This window comes from Phocoena sinus, chromosome 10 (genome assembly GCF_008692025.1).
Source record: "Phocoena sinus isolate mPhoSin1 chromosome 10, mPhoSin1.pri, whole genome shotgun sequence".
In the NCBI taxonomy this organism is placed as follows: Eukaryota; Metazoa; Chordata; class Mammalia; order Artiodactyla; family Phocoenidae; genus Phocoena; species Phocoena sinus.
Window position 1 is genome coordinate 52,912,360 of NC_045772.1, and position 27,416 is coordinate 52,939,775.

Below are 27,416 nucleotides of genomic sequence, written 5' to 3' on the forward strand. Positions count from 1 at the left end.
TTTGTTTTTAAATTGGAAGCACTGGCAGCCTATAGTCAGTGTTCTTTTTCTTAATTAAGTTGATATCTGTACTTCCATAATTCTTCCACGGGGAGAAGGACTAAAATTCTTGGACTTACCAATAGTCATCTCCAGCCATACATTTCTCATAAACAGGGCCATCCAGCTCTTTAGCATCTGGGAAAATAGTCTCATGGTGGACGATGATGGTTTTGACAATCTCATTCACATGAGCCTGGCAGGACACTTGATCCTGTATTTCTGGGACAGGCATCAACGTGGGTCCAAAGCAAATGGCCAGGTTATAAGGGTCCATCATGTTCTCATCACTGTACTGTGAAAGACTACGAAAAGAGGCAAGAAAGGAGTCAACATGAGAAAAAAAGAAAGTCAATGTTTAATTAAGATGCTTCCTATTCTAAAAATACCGATCTAAAAGATTTTATTTGGTTTTTATTATTAGAATAAAATGATATTCCATCCTGCTTTAAGGTGGCTCAGCAAACTCCAAAGAAAGTAAAGCGACTTACAACCTTTCAACTTGGTAGAAACTGAAAGGGGAACATAAATCCTGTTTGCTTAAGTGGTATTTTTTAAAGCCACAAGGGAGTTTAAGATAATCTCTACTACAATGGAGACAAGGATCAAGTAAATGAGTTTCATTTGTAAACATTATGGTCAGGCTGGAAATGCTGCTCAAGTAAATCTGGGAGGGGCAGCAGTGATCTCTATAAAGCTTTATGGAGATCTTTAAAATTGTTCTCCAATGAACCAAAAACATCTCAGATTTCAGTTTTTTCCCATAAATCTTGAGGAGAGTCTGGAGGAAAACAAATCACCTTTTCTTTGTACCCGCTGAGAGAAAGCAAGCAACTCCAGGCTTTGTAATTTGCCTTTGGGTAAGACTACCAACACAAGGTGACAACCAGTGTCATAAAACACACAAGTGCAAGAGAAGGGGAAAAGAATCCTCAATTCTTGCATTCCACTTAAAGCTGGTAAACTACAAACTCTGAGATTTCCAGTTGCCTAGTACTAATTTCTAAATTCAATCCAATGGCTATTTGTGAGATATTTTCCACAGGTGACTGAAAATAAGCCAGCTCTTTACTGCTATGCCTCGTAACACATGGGCAAGATTCTGCTCCAGGGAGAATTCAGAGAATCTATCTTTCAGTATATAGAATGTCAACATTGAAAGGAAATGTAAGATCCAGGTGAACAGATGACAAATGGAAGGAGAAAAAAAGAGACTCTATATTTGTGAGATGTTGACAGACACAAAGAAACTGAGATACCATGTGACATGATACTTTACCCTGTTTTGGAAATAAGATAGCCTAGAAAGTGGAAAATACAAAAGCATGATTTCCACAGGTAACATATGTCTTTCTCTTCTGCCATTTCTCAAACATAAAATCTTAAAAACAGGTCACAAATAACAGCCAATGATCATGTTACAGATCATCTTGAAAATGAATGCAGGAAGGAAAAGTGGGATTCAGAATAAGAATGGTCTAATTTTCAAAAGATCCACTTAAGCTCAATGGGGAGAGTCACAGTCTTTCTGGGTCTTTAATTTTGTGCTGGCTTGAAGAGCAAAAACTTGACATAAAAATGTTACATACATGTTTTGATTTTACAATTGAAAGAGAATAGTTTCTTTTCCCAAAATTCCTGTCCCAAGCATCCTATCCTAGAGGCTGGGCCTTGCCTCTGCATGAAGGCAGATGCAGGGGACCAAGGGGCATCTTTGGGCAGAAAGGCTGGAAGCAATGCCAATCGTCTGACGAATGGCACGGTGGCCATTCTGTTGAGATACACGGTGAATTAAATTCAGGTTTTGAGAACTTTCCTCGTTCATGGTCAGTCTGCTTTCCTAATCCATTGTGGTTTATTCGTTCACAGTTGGTTTCGCTCAGGTGTATCAGGAAAATTTGGTAGGGACAGCATGGAGAGGACCAGCAGGGATGCAAGGTGCTCCATGTTGGGGAAGGAGAGGCACATGCAATCTTCAGATGTTTACAATCGCCTGGGTGACTTGGCTTATTTAAAGGTAAAAACTTACAGGATGTATTTAACCTAAAATAGATTATACCCATCTCTCTAGATACTGCTAATTTCCAGGGGTGACTTCTGTACAAATGTCATTTGTGAATGCTTTAGCTCCATTCTGTATGGTTCCTTGCCAGCATTTCCCTATTTTAGGATACTTGGCTTGCAGGGGGTCAGCCTGAATGCGTATGACTTCAGGAAGAGTTAGCAGGGTTGTAATAAATCCCCATGGCTTTTAAGAACTTAAAACTTCCGGTGAAACAGAGAAGAGAAAATATCCTAAGAAGGGAGAATTCATGCTGGAGTGAGAAAGCATTTCCCCAAGCTTACTCTGCCTGGATTTTAAATTTCCAGTTATTTAACGGAAACACTGAAGTGCAAGGGGGCTCTTAGATAGGACCTGGGGAAGATGTCCTTATAACGGAGCCCATGTATCTACAAGAGGCACAACTGAAAATCAAGTTGCCTAAATTAAAAGAGTAAAGTTTCCTTGAAAATAATGCAGTGATTTTTAAGATTTCTGTTACATTGTTTTAGAGAATGTTTTAGGAATATCATCTTTTTGACAAGGTCTCATTATACTGAATTTGCAGAACATTCTTTTTTGGATTTGTGTATAAATCTCGCCTACACTTTCCCTCCTTCCCTGACTACAACTTTAAAAATCACAGAAATTTTCTGCAGTGAGCAGGTGGTTTGCATCATTTTAACGAAGCATTTATGACACTGGCTTTGGCTGGAAGTTGGAAAAACACGTAATGCACTGAAAAGTGCTCTTTTTAGTAATACTTGTATATTTTTGCAATTATGGCCACAGTTTCTGCATCTGGCGACAAGGCTTATTTAAGGGAGGTCACACAATGACTTTGATCTGCTGAGGAAAAATGCACCTTCAGTCTCTATTCGATCATTTCCTCTTCAACTCTGCTGGTAAATGGAACCCAACGTACATGTTACAGAATCCAAGAACAAAGAACTCAGAGGGGTGCAAACGGAATTAAGATGAGCATTTTGGCAGATAATTATGGTACTTACTGATTGAGGAAGGCAAAGAGGTACCTCATCACTATAAGGACCGACCTGGGCAAGGTCAGGAGGAGTTTGCGGATGTGAAGCGCCCTCTCATAGAGATTATCTATTCCTATAGACAGAAGAGCACACGATCAGGATGCTTTCGCTGGCCACATGTAAAGCAGAACACTCTAGCACCCAAATTTCAGGTACATGTCTGAACATAAGCAATACTTTGCCGTTGGGTGAGATGCAGTCGTAACCGATAAAGCAAATAAGTGATCAGCTTGGGTGTACCACCATTTCCGAGGGTGTCTCCTCTGACCCATCACTGTTTTCTGATTTCCATGGTCTTGGCCTTTAGCAACTTAGAGTCTTCTGAATTTAAAAATCATTTTTCGCCTGCTGCTATTTCTACATTTTGCATCTGATATGGTTTAAACTCCTTTTTGCTGCATATTAACTCAGGTGACTTTTTTGGGACATGACACTTCTCCCTCTCCATGATTCATTAATTCATCATATATTTGTCTTTTACTATTATTCACGCAATGTGCCAGGTTTTGAATCTCCTCTTCCTCAAAACTATCTGAATATTTTATTTATATGACCTTTTACCTTGTATTATTTCATCACATTTTAAAAATAAACATTTTAGGGGAGCCTACTAGGTTTCAAGCACTAAGTTAGGCATTGGAAATACCTTAGTGATATGATTCCTGCTCTCACAGAACTTTTGCCCTGGTGTTTATAGTTATGTATTTCCTTATCCTGTTTTCCCTGTGGGATGGTGAGTTCCCTGAACAGAAGGTGACCTTGGACTTCCTAGTATTATTTTACCTCTTTATTAGGAAGATAAATTGTCCAAAGCTTCTCAATACTAAAGTGTTGTGAATAACAGCAAAAAGGTTAGTGCTAATAATCCATTTTCTGTATACTGGTCTACATTTTACAACGCATTTTCACATTTGTTATCTAATTTAATGCAAAAAACAATACAGTGGAGTAGGCAGGGCAAGCACTTAGCATCGCCATTCAATGGGCTAGCAAAATGAGCACTGGGTAAGTGGCTTACCCAAGGTCAGCTGGCTAGAAAGGTGGAACTAGAATTAGAAACTGTTTTCTATTTCATAAGTCTGGCTATCTTTCTTGGATTTCAAAGTACCTTTATAAAGTATAACTTTTTAAAAAAATTAATTATTTATTTTTGGCTGTGTTGTGTCTTAGCTGCTGCGCAGGCTTTCTCTAGTTGCAGCGAGCAGGGGCTACTCTTCGTTGCGGTGCACAGGCTTCTCATTGCAGTGGCTCCTCTTGCTGTGGAGCACGGGCTCTAGGTGCACAGGCTTCAGTAGTTGTGGCTCCCGGGGTCTAGAGCACAGCCTCGGTAGTTGTGGCACACGGGCTTAGTTGCTCCGTGGCATGTGGGATCTTCCTGGACCAGGGATCGAACCCGTGTCCCCTGCACTGGCAGGTGGATTCTCAACCACTGTGCCACCAGGGAAGTCCCTATAAAGTATAACTTCGAAGATATCCAATAAACATACATTTGAGGAAAATATTTCAGAGACTATTTCAAAAACATTCTGAAGCTTACTATGATTTAATGTTACTACACTGTTCTTAATTGCTCTTGAGATAATCATATATCCTACTTGAAAATCTCAGGCCTCTGCTTCTACCACTACAGCCAATTGATTCTCCTCCCACTTCTCAGGTTTTTGGACCCACTCCCATCCATGAATGTGGTTATCCTTTAAGGATCTCTACTTGGTTCTCTTCCATGGCAACCTCATCCAGTCTCAAGGTTAGGACCATCACGTCTATGAAGATGGTATCTTTGCTTCATTTTTCTCCCTTGTCTGGGACATAAGTCCTGTTGTTTTTACCACCGAATATCTCACTGCTAACTTCCTAACTGAAGTCTTTATTATTTCTAACTTGGACCATCATAATACTCTCCTGACTCAAGTTTCCCTTTCTAATTCCTCTTAAACCAGCAGTTCTTAACCTTGACTTGGAATCACTTAGGAAGATTTTATTAAAAGGCTGATGCCTGAGATTCTTTTATGCGGCCAAGGTTGAGAACCACTGCCTGAATTACTCATGCCAAGCCTCATTTCCCTGGAATCTTGTGTGCTGACTCCAGCTGCTTTCCACTTATTATCAAACCACCACGTTAATAAGGTATTTTATTTTTTCATTTATTTTCCACGGGTGAAAAGATGGGGGAAAAATATTAGGAATATTCTCACTTAACCACTGAGGAGTTTGCAAAACAACAAATAGTTTATCAGGATTCCTGGGAAAAATCACTTTCATTCCCAACTTTGAGTATGCTGTAGCTGGAACTGTAGCTAACACCTTTGAGAAAATGGATTTCAGAAACTGTCAAAAAGAATGTAAGTCAACACACTATGACATAAATCACAGTAAGATCCTTTCTGACTCACCTTCTAGAGGAATGGAAATAAAAACAAAAATGGGACCTAATGAAACTTAAAAAAGCTTCTGCACAGCAAAGGAAACCATAAACAAGATGAAAAGACAACCCTCAGAATGGGAGAAAATATTTGCAAACGAAGCAACTGACAAAGAATTAATCTCCAAAAGATACAAGCAGCTCATGCAGCTCAATATCAAAAAAACAACCCAATCCAAAAATGGGCAGAAGACCTAAACAGACATTTCTCCAAAGAAGATATACAGATTGCCAACAAACACATGAAAGGATGCTCAACATCACTAATCATTAGAGAAATGCAAATCAAAACTACAATGAGGTATCACCTCACAACAGTCAGAATGGCCATCATCAAAAAATCTACAAACAATAAATGCCTCAGAGGGTGTGGAGAAAAGGGAACACTCTTGCACTGTTGGTAGGAATGTCAATTGATACAGCCACTATGGAGAAGAGTATGGAGGTTCCTTAAAAAACTAAAAATAGAACTACCATATGACCCAGCAATCCCACTACTGGGCATATACCCTGAGAAAACCATAATTCAAAAGGAGTCAGGTACCACAATGTTCATTGCAGCTCTATTTACAATAGCCAGGACATGGAAGCAACCTAAGTGTCCATCGACAGATGAATGGATAAAGAAGATGTGGCACATATATACAATGGAATATTACTCAACCATAAAAAGAAATGAAATTGAGTTATTTGTAGTGAGGTGGATGGACATAGAGTCTGTCATACAGAGTGAAGTAAGTCAGAAAGAGGAAAGCAAATACCGTATGCTAACACATATATATGGAATCTAAAGAAAAAAAATGGTTCTGAAGAACTTAGGGGCAGAACAGGAATAAAGACGCAGACATACAGAATGGACTTGAGGACACAGGGATGGGGAAGGGTAAGCTGGGACGAAGTGAGAGAGTGGCATGGACATATATACACTACCAAATGTAAAACAGATAGCTAGTGGGAAACAGCCGCATAGCACAGGGAGATCAGCTCGGTGCTTTGTGACCACTTAGAGGGGTGGGATAGGGAGGGTGGGAGAGAGATGAAAGAGGGAGGGGATATGGGGATATATGTATATGTATAGCTGATTCACTTTGTTATACAGCAGAAACTAACGCAACATTGTAAAGATATTATACCCCAATAAAGATGTTAAAAAAAAAGCATAAAAAAAAAGAATGTAAGTCAAACACAAGGACCTACTGTAGAGCATAGGGAACTATATTCAATATCTTGTAATAAACCATAATGGAAAAGAACCTGAAAAAGAAATAACCGAATCACTTTGCTGTACACCTGAAACTAATGCAATATTGTAAATCAACTATACTTCGATAAAAAATAAAAAATAAAGGGAAAAAAGAATGTAAGTCAAACATTATCATCCAATGAACATTTTTGTAACACAAGTTTTCAACATAAACCTATAACTAATAATAGTATAATTTCAGTAATATTGAAGTAAAACATTCATATTCTGTTTTATTTGTAAAGTATTTCAAAATGGACAAAATTACAATACTACGAACAAGGCCAGTGTCACATCTATCAAGTATAAGCACTTTGTTTAATATACTTTCCAGACAATGGTCTTGACTCTTTTCTGAAAAAGGGGAATGAGACTTTAAAAGAAGTTGTTAAACAGGTGCATAAGTTTACTAAGGTCACAAAAACTCAGTAATCAAGTTATCAACATTTCCACGTAATTCAGTCTCAAGAGTGTCAGTAGGACCAAAACATGTCCCAGGGAAATTGGTTTATCTTTCATGACAACTTCATGGGACACCTGAAGAACCCACATTGTACGGAGAGGGAAGATGAAATACCCACAGATGATTTGCAAGGCATTGAGAGTTTGGTGGAGTGAATTTTGCATCTATAAATGCTATATAGGTTTAGGCATAATTGGATTATTGTTTCATATCTGAAATTAACTGGTTAAAAGTTTATTATCTAAGATAACTGACTTTTTAAAGTATGACTGTTGTTGCTGCTTTAAGTTAAAGATAAAAAGATGATTTAGCATGCTTGTATATAGAGGACCTACTGTAGAGCATAGGGAACTATATTCAATATCTTGTAATAAGCATGATTTAGCATGCTTGTATATAGAAAGACTATCTCAAAAAACAAAAGAAAACTCTCAAAGGTGAAATTATACAGATTATGACCCATTATTAAAAGTAAACATTGAGATTATCATCTATTCCTTTGGTCATTAAAAAAAATTTGAATAATTTTATATCATACTTCAAGCCAAACAATTACAATGTTTAATATATATCTGTAAATATTAAATTTGTAAAAAGGAACTGTCCCATTAGTGGGTCCCCTGATTGACAAATACCCTTTACTCTCTTCCAACCACATATAAAGTCATATAGGGGTTATGATTAAGAACAAAGTAGCAAAAAAGTTTTACTATTGTTTACAGAAGATCTGGAGTGTTTCAAGAGTTAAGTCTACTGATTCTCCAACTAACCCTCAGTTTAAGGTGAAGGTCAACTATCAGGGAGAGGGTTTTAGCATCTTAAAGCTAGTTTTGGGGTCCTAGAGTTAAAGCACAAAAGGAAAGGAAAGAATGCAAAAGGAACCACTCAATGTAGTATTCATCTCTAATATTTGTCAAATTCCATAGCGGGCCTGTCCTTTTTAGGCTAGAAGAGAATACAGGTATTACTTCCAAGAGGCTTCATCTTAATTCAAGATCCTATTGTTTCTATTTCTGAGTTCTAAACTCAGTTCCCCTGCTCCTTAAAGGCAGTTTTTTTTTTTTTTTTTTTAATTTATTTATTTTTATTTATATTTGGCTGTGTTGGGTCTTTGTTGCTGTGTGCAGGCTTTCTCTACTTGTGGCTCGCGGGCTCTAGAGTGCAGGCTCAGCAGTTGTGGCGCACGGGCTCAGCCGCTCCGCGGCATGTGGGATCCTCCCTGACCAGGGCTCGAACCCGTGCCCCCTGCATTGGCGGGCGGACTCTCAACCACTGTGCCACCAGGGAAGTCCCTGTTGTTTTTTTTTTACTTAAAAAGAATTGGGGAACAGATATTTACATACCAATTTCATAGTAGCATTATTCATAACAATCAAGAGGTGGAAATAACCCAAATGTCCACTGATGGATGAGTGGATAAACAAAATGTGGTATGTACACACAATGAAATATTGTTCAGCCTTATAAAGGAAGGAAATTCTAATATATGCTACAACAAGGATAAACCTTGAAGATGCTATGCTAAGTGAAGTGAAGTCAGACACAAAAAGCCGTACATAAATACTGTATAATTCCACTTATATGAGGTCCCTAGAGTAGTCAAATTCCTAGAGACAGAAAGTAGAATGGTGGTTGTCAGAAGCTAGAGGGAGGGAGGAGTTTAGTGGGTAGAGTCTCAGTACAGCATGATAAGAAAAATTCTGGAGATGGATGGTGGTAACAGTTGCAAAACAATGTGAATGTATTTAATGCCACTGAACTGTACATTTAACAATGATTAAAATGGTAAATTTTACATTATGTCTCTTTTACTGCAATAAAAAAAAGAATGGCAGAGGGGTGCTCTGTGAGATGCAAAGGAAGATTTCAGGAGCGAAAAGCAATAGGAATATAAGAAAGTGACACCAAGAAGACGAAATAAAATCATGTGAGGCAGGCATTCATAAACGAAAGCAAAGCAGAATTGCTGGCATTGGGCTTCCCTGGTGGCGCAGTGGTTGGGAGTCCGCCTGCCGATGCGGGGGACACGGGTTCGTGCCCCGGTCCGGGAGGACCCCACATGCCGTGGAGCGGCTGGGCCCGTGGGCCATGGCCGCTGGGCCTGCGCGTCCGGAGCCTGTGCTCCGCAGCGGGAGAGGCCACAACAGTGAGAGGCCCGCATACTGCAAAAAAAAAAAAAAAGAATTGCTGGCATTCCTGAAGTAGGAGCGAATCAATGTCTCCCAAAGGCCAGACCACGACGGCTGTGAGCAGGACTCAGATGTTACCTGGCTGGCTGCTTAACAGGCTTGCAGCATGCATCCTACAGGAATCGCACTCTTGTGTAAATGACTCATTAACTTTCCTGAGTCCAGTTAGCGGGTCAAAATTTATGGTTGCTACAGATACTCTGATTAACGTGCATTCCCCCCCTGGCTCTGAGTGTGGCAATACATGGTTTTTCACAATTTTATGCTGCATGAAAAGATGGGTCTTTTCTTCTCCTCAGAAAAGTCATCAGTGAGGAAAATCAGTATTTCATCTGGATTTCTTTTATGATGGCCTTTGTTTCCACGTTTCAGCATCTCATGTAATTAGGTAAAAGTGGCATTCATCCAATTTCGGTCACATGCTCAAAGCTCCCTAGGCTAATTTATGTTCTTTCCCTAGCATTGCAAGGTTCCCATGTCAGGATGCCAACTTCACAGCATGGGGGTTTGACACGTCTATGTAAACGTGTGTGGAAAATTCACCACCAAACACAAGTGGATTCAGAAAACGACAAAAAGTTCAAATGGCCATTCCTCTGAAAATATCAGTTCTTCTGTGGCACTATCTGTAAAAGTGTTTGTCAAAAAACAAGTAAGATAACACAAGATGCAAATTTATCCTTAAGTATAAAGACAGGGAAGGAAATTCCTTGATGGCCATATTTAGAAATGGCTTATGTAAGAGCAGGTACACAAATATTTCTGAGCTCCATAGCCCAACAAGCAGTAATCAAGGGGAATTTAACAGTTCCAGGGTATTTTTAGGTTCAGTGTTAGATTCTAATAATGTCAGGGTATCAATCGGTTGTGTGTAATAGTGTATGTGTGCGAATGAAAGGAAAAGAAAAACAGATGTTCTCGTACATTTGGATGGATCTTAGCTTAGCCTTGAGATGAGTTACCAGCTGTTCTTCTAGGTAAGAAATGAACTGCTTGTAAATCTCTCTAATTAACCATTAATAGATTTGGATTCTGTGAATTAAGCCATTGTGCTCTTTCCTAGTTAACTAGCAACACTGTAGATATAAATATATAATGTCTCTCCTTCTGCTGAACTACCATATTGAAGTTAGTAAAGAAACTGAGACTTAGCCTAGGAAACCTTACCTGTTCAGTTCCAATACTAAGCCTATTAAACATTTTTAAGGAGAAAAGGAATCTTTGAGAAAATCATTATAACGCATGAAACAAATTTATAGAGTTCAGAGAGAGAACTACCATGTATGGCAGTAAAGCCAAAAGAAATTTTAGCAACAAAAACACACACTGGAGCGCCAGGAAAAGAGTTCAAAAGATTTTTACATAAAACGATCAGATATGGGCAAACAAATTTATGTACCAAGAGGTTCATCATGGTATTTTTGTATAATTACAAAATCACTGGAAACAACCTAAATTTCTAAAACTAGGGGATTTGTTAAATAAAAACCATTATATGGACACTAAAAACTATGTTTTAAAAAATACTTAGTGATGTGGGAAAATGTTAATAACATCATTAAATTTAAAAAGTTTAAAAAAGCAAATATGTTATAATTTTTAATAACAGACTTATTGAGATACAATTCACGTATTTGAAGTGTATAATTCAATGGTCTTTAGTACACTCAGAATTGAGCAACCATAACTTCAGTCAACACTTTCATCATCTCTAAAAGAAATCTTACATTCACTAGCAGTCATTTGGTATAATACAGTTTTTATCAAAAGTATGTAGTTATGGTATATCTACATAATGGAATATTATCTGACAATTTAAAAAAGTGCTGACACATGCTACAACATGGATGAACCTTGAAAACATGCTCAATGAATTAATCCAGTCACAAAAGACCACGTATTGTATAATTCCATTTATATGAAATGGCCAGAATAGGTAAATATAGAGAAAGTAGATTAGTGGTTGCCTAGGGCTGAGGTTGGTGGTGGTTTTGAGTAAATGGGAAGTGTCTGCTAATTGGGATTCCTTTTTGGAGTCAGGAAAACGTTCTAAAATTGATTGTGGTGATTTTCATAATCCTGTGAATATACTAAAACCACTGAATTGTAAACGTTAATGGATAAATTGTATGGTATGAGAATTGTGTCTCAATAAGCTGCTTTAAAAAGTACATATATATATATATATATATATATAGAAAAAAATCTGGGGAGATATTAAAAAGGTTAATATTATCTTTGTGCAGAAGAATTATAGATGATTTGTTTTACTTAGTTTCTAATTTTCTATAGTAATCACATATTAGTTGCATATTAAACAATTTTTTTAAAAAAGCACTGATTGGCTATTTGATGATTTTAAGGAATTACTGTTATTTTTTTAAGGTATGAGAATAGTATTGTGGCTATGTTGTATAAAAAAAGAAAAGAACTGTCATTTCCCAGAGACACACACACAGATGAAATGATCGATGTCAGAGGGATGATATAAGGGGTATACGTGGGACAAGACTGGCTAAGAAATGGACATTGTTAAAGCGGGGTGATTATATTATTTATACATAAATATATCTTTCTGTATCCTTTTGTAGATGTTTGAAATTTTCTACAATAAATAAGTCAAAAAGAAGGTAGGTTACAAATAGGAGAGCACAGTTCCACTTTGTTTTTTTTTTAAAGTGGCAGATTTTATTTAGAAGCTATTGCAATATGGGAAAAGAGACCTCAGTCTAGAACTGGGGTCAATTCCAAAGACAGCATGGGCAAGTGGGGATTTATACCACTTTGGCTTTTAAAAACAGTTGTGACCTTAAATGTCCATGGAAAGATGAATGGATAAAGAAGAGGTGGTACACATACACAATGGAACACTACTCAACCATAAAAAAGAACGAAATAATGCCATTTACAGCAACATGGATGCAACTAGAGATTATCATACTAAGTGAAGTAAGTCCGAAAGAGAAAGACAAATACCATATGTTATCACTTATATATGGAATCTAAAATATGACACAAATGAACCTATTTATGAAACAGAAACAAAATCAGGGACATAGATGATAGACTGGTGATTGCCAAGGGGGAGGGAGGTGGGAGAGGGTAGGAGTGGGAGTCTGGGATTAGGAGATGTAAACTGTTATATACAGAATGGATAAACAACAAGGTCCTACTGTATAGCACAGGCAACTATATTCAATATCCTGTGATAAACCCTAAGGGAAAAGAATATGAAAAAGAATGCATATATATGTATAACTGAGTCACTTTGCTGTACAGCAGTAATTAACACAACAGTGTAAATCAGCTATACTTCAATAAAAAAATAAATTAAAATAACAGTTGTGTGTGTATATGAATATAAACGATCAGAATGCGTACACACTATTGATTCTCTTTGGGTAGTGGCATTATGTATGACAGTATTTTGTTCTATGTGCTCTTTAAATATTTTTCAAGTTTTCTACAATGACTACATGTTGGTTTGGTGATAGGTTAAAAAATCTACCCTCCTAAAAAAAGTTTGCTTGTGTCCAAACAGTCCCCTAAATAATAACACATAATGATAACACATAATGAAGTGCAAATGTTTCCTCTGGGTTCACAGCCCCAAGGCAGTCAGGAAAAACCATGAATTGCTTGAGCATGTCTACTAGAGCAAGTCACTTGGATCTATGCCCTAGGGAACCTCAGAGCCACAGTACACGGACATTTCAGAAGCTGCCCAGACTGTGTGGGTATGATCTGGAGCATTCACAAAACCATTCACAAAGTGGATGGTTTACAAAAAAAACAAAAACAAAATCCTTGGGTAAGAAATGGAGATACTATCAAGCTTATTTCAAATTTAGACTGCCTTTGATGTCTTCATCCAGATAAGTAATTTTTAAAAAGAAATTTATAGTGAATTGGGGATGAATAGTGCACACTGAAAAAAAAGAAAGAGAGAGAGAATGCTAAGACAAATTCCCTTTTACTACACTTGCAAGCAAGCTTCCAAAGAACATGGTATTTAGGGGCATAAAAATGGCACAATAATAACTCACCACACACACACACAAATCTTTCCCCAAACAATTCAAAAGTAGGTAAGCAAAAGGTAGTAGGCGTTCCAGAGACTTATGTAAACTCTTAGAAAAGATGAAAAGGAAAGTTTTTCTATACGATATAACTATCACATGAAATTACCTTAATAGGGAAAATCAAATCCAATTATGGTGATGCTAGAAGATGACATGGACAAAGCAATCAATCTCCATGAAACCTCTCTCTCTCTCTGCTAACATTTCTCAATCTTTTGCTTCTATCACATACTTAGATTGCATTTATTTGTAAATGTCTTATCTCCTCTAGTAGATTTTAAACCTCCTGAATGCAAAATTCAAGTCTTTGAATCCAGAGAAAGTTTTGCAACATTGCAGGCGATTAATCAACGGTCCAAATCATTAGAAGTCTGTAATATCAATGAAAGGATATAATCACGAACGACATATACCATTTTCAAATAATTCACAGACAATCCAAGAAAAAAGATATATCATGGTCACATGGTAAGAGAAAATGCACGCCTAAAGACAAATCAATAATAGCCAGGAACCCCCTTTTAAATAGATTAGATGTTGGAAGAAAGGGGGTTGTTATATATAGTGCCAGTAAGTGTTCTTGAAAAACATCCCATTCTGCAAAATTACGCACTAAAAATAATAGGACTTATAATAATGTAGGGTTGGGACAGACTATTCAACATCTACTAAACTCTGTAATTAGAGCACTAACAAAAACATTAAAAATACTACTTAAAGGGCTTCCCTGGTGGTGCAGTGGTTGAGAGTCCGCCTGCTGATGCAGGGGACACGGGTTCGTGCCCCGGTCCGGGAAGATCCCACATGTCACGGAGCGGCTAGGCCCGTGAGCCATGGCCGCTGAGCCTGCGCGTCTGGAGCCTGCGCTCCGCAACGGGAGAGGCCACAACAGTGAGAGGCCTGTGTACCACAAAAACAAAAACAAAAACAAAAAAAACTACTTAAATTACTAGCAAGTTAAATCTCTACTGGTGTGTGCACCTAGCATCCTTAGTGGCCTTAATCCCCGGGGGACTCCTGCTTCTATGAGATGTCGGTCCTGGAGGGTATTCATTTCCACTAGAGACTATTTTCATAAAAATTAGCCCAAGGATATTAACCCATTTTTTCCCATTAATCCATTGTTTAAATACAGGGGGAAATGTCTCTGCAGCTTCTTTATTTGCACCTGCAGCATTTCATATAAGGCACTCCTCGCATAAAAGAAAGATATTTCGAGAGTTTAGAAGGATGGGACTGGAGTCGGAAGACAACTGCTCAGACTGCCAGAACACCCTGTTCACTGTTCCACATTAGATGCTTAGAGGGCTAAATCAAGAGTGTTGGAGGAGGAACTGTAGAGCTGGGCTTCTTCCTGGACCTGGACTTACCTCTTCAATGGCTAGGTGGCTGACAGAGTCTTGGTGCTCCAGCCGGGTGTCAGGCCTGAGCCTCTGAGGTGGGAGAGCCAAGTTCATGACATTGGTCCACCAGAGACCTCCCGGCCCCACGTAATATCAAAGGCAAAAGCTCTCTGAGATCTCCAACTCAACGCTAAGACCCAGCTCCACTCAACGACCAGAAAGCTACAGTGCTGGACACCCTATACCAAACAACTAGCAAGACAGGAATACAGCCTCATCCATTAGCAGAGAGGCTGCCTAAAATCATATTAAGTTCACAGACACCCACAAACACACCAACCGGACGTGGTTCTGCCCACTCATCCACCAGAACACAGGCACTAGTCCCCTCCACCAGGAAGCCTACACAACACACTGAACCAACCTTACCCACTGGGGGCAGACACCAAAAACAATGGGAACTATGAACCTGCAGTCTGCAGAAAGGAGACCCCAAACACAGTAAGATAAGCAAAATGAGAAGACAGAGAAACACACAGCAGATGAAGGAGCAAGGTAAAAACCCACCGGACCAAACAAATGAAGAGAAAATAGGCAGCACTCCTGGAAAAGAATTCAGAGTAATGATAGTAGAGATGGTCCAAAATCTTGGAAACAGAATGGAGAAAATACAAGAAACATTTAACAAGGACCTAGAAGAACTAAAGAGCAAACAAACAATGATGAGCAACAGAATAAATGAAATTAAAAATTCTCTAGATGTGATCAATAGCAGAGTAACTGAGGCAGAAGAACGGGTAAGTGACCTGGAAGATAAAATAGTAGAAATAACTACCACAGAGCAGAATAAAGAAAAAAGAATGAAAAGAATTGAGGACAGTCTCAGAGACCTCTGGGACAACATTAAATGCACCAACATTCGAATTATAGGGGTCCCAGAAGAAGAGAAAAAGAAATGGACTGAGAAAATATTTGAAGAGATTATAGTTGAAACTTCCCTAATATGGGAAAGGAAGTAGTCAATCAAGTCCAGGAAGCACAGAGAGTCCCATACAGGATAAATCCAAGGAGAAACATGCCAAGACACATATTAATCAAGCTATCAAAAATTAAATACAAAGAAAAAATATTAAAAGCAGCAAGGGAAAAGCAACAAATAACATACAAGGGAACCCCCATAGGATTAATAGCTGATCTTTCAGCAGAAACTCTGCAAGCCAGAAGGGAGTGGCAGGACATATTTAAAGCGATGGAAGAGAAAAATCTACAACCAACATTACTCCACTCAGCAAGGATCTCATTCAGATTCGACAGAGAAATTAAAACCTTTACAGACAAGCAAAAGCTAAGAGAATTTAGCACCACCAAACCAGCTCTACAACAAATCCTAAAGGAACTTCTCTAGGCAGGAAACACAGGAGAAGGAAAAGACCTACAATAACAAACCCAAAATGATTAAGAAAATGGTAATAGGAACACACATATTGATAACTACCTTAAATGTAAATGTATTAAATGTTCCAACCATAAGACAGACTGGCTGAATGGATACAAAAACAAGACCCATATATATGCTGTCTACAAGAGACCCACTTCAGACCTAGGGACACGTACAGACTGAAAGTGAGGGGATGGAAAAAGATATTCCATGCAAATGGAAATCAAAAGAAAGTTGGAGTAGCACTTCTCATATCAGACAAAATAGACTTTAAAAATAAAGGCTATTACAAGAGACAAAGAAGGACACTACATAATGATCAAGGGATCGATCCAAGAGGAAGATATAACAATTGTAAATATTTATGCACCCAACATAGGAGCACCTCAATACTTAAGGCAAATACTAAGAGCCATAAAAGGGGAAATCGACAGTAACACAATCATAGTAGGGGACTTTAACAGCCCACTTTCACCAATGGACAGATCATCCAAAATGAAAATAAATAAGGAAACACAAGCTTTAAATGATACATTAAACAAGATGGACTTAATTGATATTTATAGGACATTCCATCCCAAAACGACACAATACACTTTCTTCTCAAGTGCTCATGGAACATTCTCCAAGACAGATCATATCATGGGTCACAAATCAAGCCTTGGTAAATTTAAGAAAACTGAAATCATATGAAGTATCTTTTCTGACCTCAATGCTATTAGACTAGTTATCAATTACAGGAAAAAATCTGTAAAAAATACAAACACATGGAGGCTAAACAATACACTACTAAATAACCAAGAGCTCACTGAAGAAATCAAAGAGGAAATCAAAAAATACCTAGAAACAAATGACAATGAAAACACGACAACCCAAAACCTACAGCATGCAGCAAAAGCAGTTCTAAGAGGGAAGTTTATAGCAATACAATCCTACCTTAAGAAACAAGAAACATCTCAAATAAACAACCTAACCTTACACGTAAAGCAATTAGAGAAAGAAGAACAAAAACACCCCAAAGTTAGCAGAAGGAAAGAAGTCATAAAGATCAGATCAGAAATAAATGAAAAAGAAATGAAGGAAATGATAGCAAAATCAATAAAACTAAAAGCTGGTTCTTTGAGAAGATAAACAAAATTGATAAACCATTAGCCAGACTCATCAAGAAAAAAAGGGAGAAGACTCAAATCAATAGAATTAGAAAGGAAAAAGGAGAAGTAACAACTGACACTGCAGAAATACAAAGGATCGTGAGAGATTACTAAAAGCAACTCTATGCCAATAAAATGGACAACCTGGAAGAAATGGATAAATTCTTAGAAATGCACAACCTTCTGAGACTGAACCAGGAAGAAATAGAAAATATAAACAGACCAATCACAAGTAATGAAATTGAAACTGTGATTAAAAATCTTCCAACAAACAAAAGCCCAGGACCAGGTGGCTTCACAGGTGAATTCTGTCAAACATTTAGAGAAGAGCTAACACCTATCCTTCTCAAACTCTTACAAAATATAGCAGAGGGAGGAACACTCCCAAACTCATTCTATGAGGCCACCATCACCCTGATACCAAAACCAAAGATGTCACAAAAAAAGAAAACTACAGACCAATATCACTGATGAACATAGATGCAAAAATCCTCCACAAAATAGTAGCAAACAGAATCCAACAGCACATTAAAAGGATCATACACCATGATCAAGTGGGGTTTATCCCAGGCATGCAAGGGTTCTTCAATATACACAAATCAATCAATGTGATAAACCATATTAACAAACTGAAGGAGAAAAACCATATGATCATCTCAATAGATGCAGAAAAATCTTTAAACAAAATTGAACACCCATTTATGATAAAAACCCTCCAGAAAGTAGGCACAGAGGGAATCTACCTCAACATAATAAAGGCCATATATGACAAACCCACAGCCAACATTGTTCTCAATGGTGAAAAACTGAAACCATTTCCACTAAGATGAGGAAACAAGACAAGGTTGCCCACTCTCACCACTCTTATTCAACATAGTTTTGGAAGTTTTAGCCACTGCAATCAGCGAAGAAAAAGAAATAAAGGGAATACAAATCGGAAAAGAAGAAGTAAAACTGTCACTGTTTGCAGATGACATGATACTATACATAGAGAATCCCAAAGATGCTACCAGAAAACTACTAGAGCTAATCAATGAACTTGGTAAAGTAGCATGATATAAAATTAATGCACAGATATCTCTTGCATTCCTGTACACTAATGGTGAAAAATCTGAAAGAGAAAGTAAGGAAACACTCCCATTTACCACTGCAGCAAAAGGAATAAAATACCTAGGAATAAACCTACCTAAGGAGACAAAAGACCTGTACTCAGAGAATTATAAGACACTGATGAAAGAAATTAAAGATGATACAAACAGATGGAGAGATATACCATGTTCTTGGATTGGAAGAATCAACATTGTGAAAATGACTCTACTACCCGAAGCAATCTACAGATTCAATGCAATCCCTATCAAACTACCACTGGCATTTTTCACAGAGCTAGAACAAAAAATTTCGCGATTTGTATGGAAACACAAAAGACCCCGAATAGCCAAAGCAGTCTGGAGAAATAAAACCGAGCTGGAGGAATCAGGTTCCTGGACTTCAGAGTATACTACAAATCTGCAGTAATCAAGACAGTATGGTACTGGCACAAAAACAGAAATACAGATCAATGGAACAGGATAGAAAGCCCAGAGATAAACCCACGCACAGATGGTCACCTTATCTTTGATAAAGGAGGCAAGAATATACAATGGAGAAAAGACAGCCTCTTCAATAAGTGGTGCTGGGAAAACTGGACAGCTACCTGTAAAAGAATGAAATTAGAACACTCCCTAACACCATACACAAAAATAAACTCAAAATGGATTAGAGACCTAAATGTAAGAGAATGAGAAACCTAAATGTAAGGCCAGACACTTAGAGGAAAACATAGGCAGAACACTCCATGACATACATCACAGCAAGATCCTTTCAGACCCACCTCCTAGAGAAATGGAAATAACAAAAATAAGCAAATGGGACCTAATGAAACTTCAAAGCTTTTGCACAGCAAAGGAAACCAAAAGGAAGACGAAAAGACAACCCTCAGAATGGGAGAAAATATCTGCAAACAAATCAACGGACAAAGGATTAATCTCCAAAATATACAGGCAGCTCAATATCAAAAAAAACAACCCAATCCAAAAATGGGCAGAAGACCTAAATAGACATTTCTCCAAAGAAGATATACAGATTGTCAACAAACACATGAAAGGATGCTCAACATAACTAATCATTAGAGAAATGCAAATCAGAACTACAATGAGTATCGCCTCACACCGGTCAGAATGGCCATCATTAAAAAATCTACAAACAATAAATGCTGGAGAGGGTGTGGAGAAAAGGGAACCCTCTTGCGCTGTTGGTGGGAATGTAAATTGATACAGCCACTATGGAGAATAGTATGGAGGTTCCTTAAAAAACTAAAAATAGAACTATCATACGACCCAGCAATTCTACTACGCGGCATATACCCTGAGAAAACCATACATCAAAAAGAGTCATGTACCACAATGTTCACTGTAGCTCTATTTACAATAGCCAGGACATGGAAGCAACCTAAGTGTCCAATCGACAGATGAATGGATAAAGAAGATGTAGCACGTATACACAATGGAATATTACTCAGCCATAAAAGGAAATGAAATTGAGTTATTTGTAGTGAGGTGGATGGACCTAGAGTCTGTCATACAGAGTGAAGTCAGTCAGAAAGAGGAAAGCAAATACCGTATGCTAACACATATATATGGAATCTAAAAAAAAGAAAGAAAAAAAAATGGTTCTGAAGAACCTAGGGGCAGGACAGGTATAAAGACACAGATGTAGAGAATGGACTTGAGGACACGGAGAGGGGGAAAGGTAAGCTGGGAAGAAGTCAGAGAGTGGTATGGACATATATACACTACCAAAGTAGATAGCTAGTGGGAAGCAGCCACATAGCACTGGGAAATCAGCTCGGTGCTTTGTGGCCACATAGAGGGGTGGGATAGGGAGGGTGGGAGGGAGTCGCAAGAGGGAGGAGATATGGGGATATATGTTTATGTATAACTGATTCACTTTGTTATACAGCAGAAACTAACACACCATTGTAAAGCAATTATACTCCAATAAAGATGTTAAAAAATAAAGAAAGGTATTTCTGTAGATTTTCCTTTTTTTCCCTTATTTTCTTCCTATTTTGCTTCGTATTTAATTTTGAGAAAGCTTGTCTTGGATTGTTACAAAACATTTACTGTGGTGTGAAAAATCATGCTGGAACCAACACAACTTCTGGGTTAAGCTAACATCATTTCTAAATGCACATGAAGTAATTATGGCAGAGAAACACATATGTTGCTGGACAGATAGATTGGTAAATGCCTGACCCAGGTACTGGCATATGTGACCTGAGTTTGTAGTAGGAGTAGTTGTAATAGTTGTGATGGTGACAGCTAGCAACATATACTTAGGCTTATTATGTGCCAGGCATGATGCTATAAACACTTAGTATGGATTATCTCCTTTATTCACACAGACTCTATGAAGTAGATAAAGAAACAGATATTTTAAAAGATTAAATATTTATCTCTGCCCCAGGTTACAAAGTTGTTAAGTGTGAAGCTAGGATTTGAACCTAGATCTTTCTGACTCTAAGGCTTCAGCTTTTAATAACCACAATAAAATAATATTTCTCATCTAATGGAAGTGTGATGTGATTTTGCAGTAGTAAATGACAATGCAGCCCACTGGTCTTTATCTAGCTGGCATATGTAAACATAAATGTTGATGATGTATGTACCTAGAAAACCACTGAACATTAGAGAGTGCTTATAATTTTTGCAGATTTAGACTTCGTGGCTAAGCTGGTGAGGGAAATCTTTGCATATGGCCAAAGGAGAATTCCAGAAGTGTGACACCTTCTCAGTTCTTTCCAGCTGAGTCAGAGGCTGCTGTGATGACTCAGGCTATGCGAGGGCCTTGGAATGGACACTCAGGCACACTTCTGAATTCCACACACGCATCAGACTGTATGGGGCAGGGGTGGAGGTAATTATCACCAGGGAGTTCATACTCAATGAGATCTAGGACTTCAGGCATGGATGCCAACCAAATAATCTTGGTGGAATTTTGACTTTTCATTTAAATTCTATTTAACAACTATGAATTATTCACTTACCACATGACTGGAATTAACTATGCCAAGTGTTGTAGCTACAAAACGGAATAAACTGTCAAGACCTCACACGCCCATGGAGCTAAATGTAGACATTTCATTGAACGTACTCCATGCTGGGCACTCTTCTTGGCACTTTACATGTATTAACTCATTTAATTCTCACAACCCTATTATATATGGACTAATGTTCTCCCTATTTTATAGATGATGAAACTGAGGTGCAGAGAGGTTAGGAAACTTGCTGAGCAATTTGTACCTAGGATTTGGACCTAGGCTATTTGAGTCTGGAACCTACGTTCTTAGCCTCTTCCCTAAACTCTCTGTAGTAGAGGGAGACAGAGAGGTTAAAAGTAATTGTAATGCGGGGCTTTAAGAAAAATTATGGACATATGTATACAATGGACTATTAGTAGAGGAGAAAGTGACTAATGCTGCCTCGGGTACTAGGGAGGATGGCAGTCTGGGAGGAGTGCCAGTTCAGCAAATCCTTCCTAGTGGATGTCAAATGGCTGTCAGGGACAGCAGATGAAACAGCACAGGCAAAGGCACAGAGGTGGGAAATGGCCTGGCGTGCCTGCAGGTTGCTACTGTTGAAATCGAAAGGCAATAAGGGGGCTTCTCTGGTGGCGCAGTGGTTAAGAATCTGCCTGCCAACACAGGGGACACGGGTTCGAGCCCTGGTCCGGGAAGATCCCACATGCCGCGGAGCACGTAAGCCCATGCACCACAACTACTGAGCCTGAGTTCTAGAGCCCGCGAGCCACAACTACCGAAGCCTGCGCTCCTAGAGCCTGTGCTCCGCAACAAGAGAAGCCACCGCAATGAGAAGCCCGCGCATCACAAAGAAGAGTAGCCCCCGCTCGCCACAACTAGAGAAAGGCCGCGCGCAGCAGCGAAGACCCGACGCAGCCAAAAATAAATAAATAAAAGAAAGGCAATAGGGTAGTCGGCAGGAGATGAGTGCATAGAAGGAGAGGAAGAATTTCATTCTGTGAGTTGGCCATACCAAGGGGTTTGTTTTCAGGTGGGAAATATTGATATAGGTTTTAAACGGGGTGGTGCAGTGGTGGTAACGTAACACTCGATTTGCCCTTTTGAATCTAGCTGGGGTTGAGAGGTAAGGAAAGAGGGCAAAACCTACACGTAGGGTCTCCCAGTGAGAAACCAAGGCCCTGGTGACGGGAATGGGGAAGGAAGGGTGAGTGGAGAGATCTTCTGAGGTCCGCTGGACCTGCTGATTCAGGGGGGAGGTTTGCTCATTAGAGTAAAGCTTGATTCTCATGGAAGCCCTCACTATGTGATTTAAGTCAGCTCTCCACCCTTGCCCAGGAATTTGGACTTAAAGGACACTACATTTATAGAGGTATGGGACGTGACTGAGGTTAAATACCTAATTCTCAGTATCATTATTTTCACCTTCCTTCCTGTAGTGACAAGAGCTCCCCACCCCCTGCAGAAAACAGCAATGCTTTACTCTGCTGCTGACTATGGGTTTCATAATATATCATACATGGTCCCAGAGCAACTCTGCCTATTAGCTGGGGATGCCCACTGACAGATAATTACCACCTGCTGTTCCGGCACTGTAATAGTGATCATTTATCTCCTTTTACCTTATTTCTTTAAAAAAAAAATTACTTATTTGGTTGCACTGGGTCTTAGCTGCAGCACGTGGGCTCCTTAGTTGTGGCATGCGAACTCTTAGTTGCGGCATGCATGTGGGATCTAGTTCCCTAACCAGGGATTGAACCCAGACCCCCCCCTCCCCCGCACTGGGAGTGCAGAGTCTTATCCACTGCGCCACCAGGGAAGTCCCCACCTTTTACCTTGTTTCTTGAAGTAACATTCGAAGATGGATAAGTTACCCTACTCCTAAGATCAGTGGAGAAAACTAAGAACCAAAAGCCAAAAAGGAGTTATATTTCCATGCTTACAGCCTTCTCCTCACCTTCAGCTGGTTGGTACCTGCCTCTCTGCTCTATCCCACATACTAACGGGGAAGCTCTCGGGCTCTGTGGAGCCCGAGGAATGTTTAGGAGCAGAGCCCACTCAGCGAAGGGCGAGGCCACAGCTGGGAAGATGACTCACGCTGGATCCAGAGAGAAAACAAATAGTCTCAGAAATTTGGTGGTGATGGGTAATGGTGGGGGAGGAAGATACAGGGAGAGGGGCCACTGCCTTTTCCAGGAAATTGGTTAGTGAAATAATTTTAGTGGGAAAAGAATTGTTAAAAAAAAAAAAAAAAAGCCCACTTACTGACACAAGAAATCAGATCATTAAATCTTTCCTTAGGAAAGAGGGGGTTTTCCAGCCCACGGAAGTAGAGCTTTAGAACGCCAGCAACTGAGTTAATATCGTGGTTACTCTGCTCGTCAGCCAAAGGGTTTTCACCTAAAAAAAAAAACAAAAAAGAAAAATTAGTTACATGCACATGGCTTCTCTTTTTATCTCTGAACAAAAATGTTTCTATACTCACACACACATTTCTATATATACATGTATCTTTTAATTATGTTTTATGGAAGATTATATGCTACTAAAATTAAAATAACTGGTTTAGATATCCCACCCCATGATTAACCTAAAAATAGTTGGTTAAAATAAAGCTTTTTTTTTTATCATATGCTACCAAATAATCCCTTACAAATTACCTAAATCTTAAAATAAAATATTGTGGCATTTATAATTGGACCCAACTTTTTTTTTTAAAGCTAAAATCTGTTATATTAGGTTGACATAAATTCAAATACTATATTCTGTGTTTCTTATTCTACTGGGGAAAAGAAACAATATAGGTCTGTCTGGCTATGCTATTTGGATCAGCAAAATTTATCAGAAATACTACAGGACTCACCTAATTGTGAATACTGACAATTAAATAAATACTTCTCAAAGTGGCATGGTGGTGTTCACAGCAGACTTGAAAGCTGCTTTCAGCAGTGGGAGATTTTGAAATCAGAGAGAGGAATTTGAAAATGTACCCTAACAGTACCAAGGAATTTTCATAAAAAGTGGAAAATTTAAAAATATATCACAAACATGAAATTATATTATTCTTTATGCTAAGCACTTTAAAATGATCAGGTAACTGACCTGGCTTGTCCACCTCCCTGAGAATCAAACTGAAATAAAATCCTTAAGAAGTTCAACATAATGTACAGCCTTAAATCAAACTCCATTTTTTTATTCACAGGTCTGCTCTTCTAAAGTTCACAAAAATTGTACATTGAATTTTAACTTTTTTTTTTTGCCTGTTGGGGCAGCTTATTTTCAGGGACCTGTGGTTCCTTTTTCTCTGCTTCAAGGGTAGGAAATCATTGAACACGAATTCACCAAAATATTTTTTTTTGGCCCACTGTGAGAAAGCCTTACCCAAAGGGATCACAAACAAACAACATACTAGGGGAATGTTCAAGGAAAAATAATAAAGCATTTTTGCTTGCAGTGGCTGGCACAGGAACCTGAGGCTTTACTAAATTTCAATTTTTCTTGAATATGGTCCATGTAAGAGACTTGGACACTTAGCCCTTGAGAGGGGAGGCCGCTCGGCTCTATGCACTGTAAGAGGCTTTGGAAGAGGAAGAACAATCTGGCTCCAAGTTCACCTCTTTACCCAAGGTTTCAAACTGGCTCTGTGTCAAGTCTGGGTTAGGGCAAATGGGACCAAGAGGGGTTGCCTTGTCTCCAAGCCTTGATGCCCCTCCCTCTGCATCCTTGGCTTGACTTCCAAGCAGAGGCAGGAAGGTGCAGATGTATCCAGAAGCAGACACAATACAAATCATTATAACTGGAGAGCATTATTAGCTAAGACCCACTCCTAAAGAGTTAGGCATGGGCTTCCCAGGTGGCGCAGTGGTTGAGAGTCCGCCTGCCGATGCAGGGGACATGGGTTCGTGCCCCGGTCTGGGAGGATCCCACATGCCGCGGAGCGGCTGGGCCCGTGAGCCATGGCTGCTGGGTCTGCGCGTCCAGAGCCTGTGCTCCGCAACGGGAGAGGCCACAACGGTGAGAGGCCCGCGTACCGCAAAAAAAAAAAAAAAAGAGTTAGGCACTTTCATGGATAATACCCAATTCTCACACCAGTCCTGGGATTCTGCAGATGAGGAAACCGAGGCCAGAATAAGAGATGAGTCACTTGACCCAAATCACATGATTAGTAAATGCAAGAGTGTGATTTGATTCTAGGTCCGCTTGATGCTAAAGTGTACGGTTTTGCTAATCATAATGTTTAGGACGACTTATTTAGCCAATTGGGAATAAGAGTAAGGCACCAACTAAGGTCACAGGGAAGGAGTCTGGGGATGGTAATAAGAGGAAGGAGAGTTCCTGACAAAGGAAACAGACATGAAGCTGGGATGAGTCACCTCAAACAGCTGCTATGCAGGCCCAGGGCTGTTCTTGCCACTCTTCTAGAACCTTTCATGAGCCACCTTTGACAACGTGCTGAAGATTATCAATGCCATTCCTAAACCAGGATACAAAACTCATATGCTTTTCTAGACTTGATAACAAGGGCTTATGATTTTGGTTTCATTTCTTAGCTATTCTAAATAGATTCTTAACTCAACATCCACAACGAAATAAATGCAGAGAAAGGTTCTGAAGATATACAGAATAAGTATGCCACTTCACTCTACTGAAAATGATGACTTTTTAACAAGGTTTGCTTATAGGTGCAGACATGCAAGTACCTCTCTCAAATGAATTTTTAATATCATTGACTTCCACCTGGGAACCAGACACTCTGAAAATCCCCTGATGCTGAAGACCTAAAGAGAACAGAAGGGAAAGAGCATGAAAGAACCCGTCATGTCCTCCAGGTCCCCCTTTTCCCAACCATTAAGTATTAAAAGGAAAGACATATTTACTGAAATACTCCTAGTAATTATTGTTTAAAATAAGAATATTGCAGTTTAGGGCCTACCATAGAGATTGATGAACCGAATACAGCTTTCCACAATGAGGGGGATGATCTGTCCTGAGTCCTGGGTAAAGAGATGGAAACCAGTTAACCGCAAAGAAGAGGCACAAATCACACATAACAATAAAGCTCATAGTTTAACCCTAGTTAAAGACTGACTTTTACTCTTTTAGATGATCATCTCCAAACACACTCCCTCTAAAATATTCCACAAGGGCCAAATATCAAATTATATTTAACTGAAGGTATGTTTCAGTTCTGGGGCAAACCAAATTAAATACATTGAAGGCAATCGTGTTTCAACTTACTCTGCTGTGTCTAAAGATGTCAAGCTAATTCATCTTTTCTACTGTATGTAGGCTTACATATAGAAATGAATATATAAATCACTCAGTTTTTAAAAGGTTATTTATACGAGTAATTAAGCTAATGGACCTGAAAAGAACTCTGTGTATTTTAAGCACAGCATCTTAGGACGGACTGACTGTACTAGTCACCAAACACAACCATTCAGCCATCTCAGGCTCTTCTCTGTGGCATCCCTGAGAGTCCACCATCTAGATGATGACAGTTATAAAAGGGCTTACATGTTTCCAGATGCGTAACATGAGAATTGCTTTAGAGCTGCTCACAACGTGTCATGTATTTATTTAGTTGGCATCACAACTTACTGATCCTTAGAGATTTTTCACTGTTATTTTTTCACGTTTTAAGGATGGAGAAAAAAATGGCACCAACGCACACCCCATTAGATCTCGTTTCCTTAGAAGGACCATCTCTTAGCCTTCTTTCTCCACATCTCATAATATAGTCAGTGCACTCTACTGAGCAAATGCGAATTCTGGAAATGTATTAAGACATGTACAGGATGACAAATGAAATGAAGGAGCTGCTTAGGTCACAGTTAAATATGTATCAATGCCATGCACTCCATGTAGTTAAAAAAGGTTACCGACT

At 39.0% G+C, this 27,416-nt stretch overlaps 1 protein-coding gene across 6 annotated transcripts in view; it reads right to left on the minus strand.

Annotated features, from left to right (window-relative positions):
• The window catches only part of SRGAP1 (SLIT-ROBO Rho GTPase activating protein 1), a 274,730-nt gene that overhangs the window by 21,539 nt on the left and 225,775 nt on the right, over nt 1–27,416 (minus strand). For all 6 annotated transcript variants that reach the window (XM_032644932.1, XM_032644931.1, XM_032644930.1 and 3 more), the window contains 5 exons: nt 26,463–26,523; nt 26,230–26,307; nt 23,795–23,929; nt 3,091–3,196; nt 120–344 (listed from right to left, as the gene is read on the minus strand). In XM_032644932.1, the coding sequence (XP_032500823.1) occupies nt 120–344; nt 3,091–3,196; nt 23,795–23,929; nt 26,230–26,307; nt 26,463–26,523 (605 nt within the window). The remainder of the gene's footprint in view (nt 1–119; nt 345–3,090; nt 3,197–23,794; nt 23,930–26,229; nt 26,308–26,462; nt 26,524–27,416) is intronic.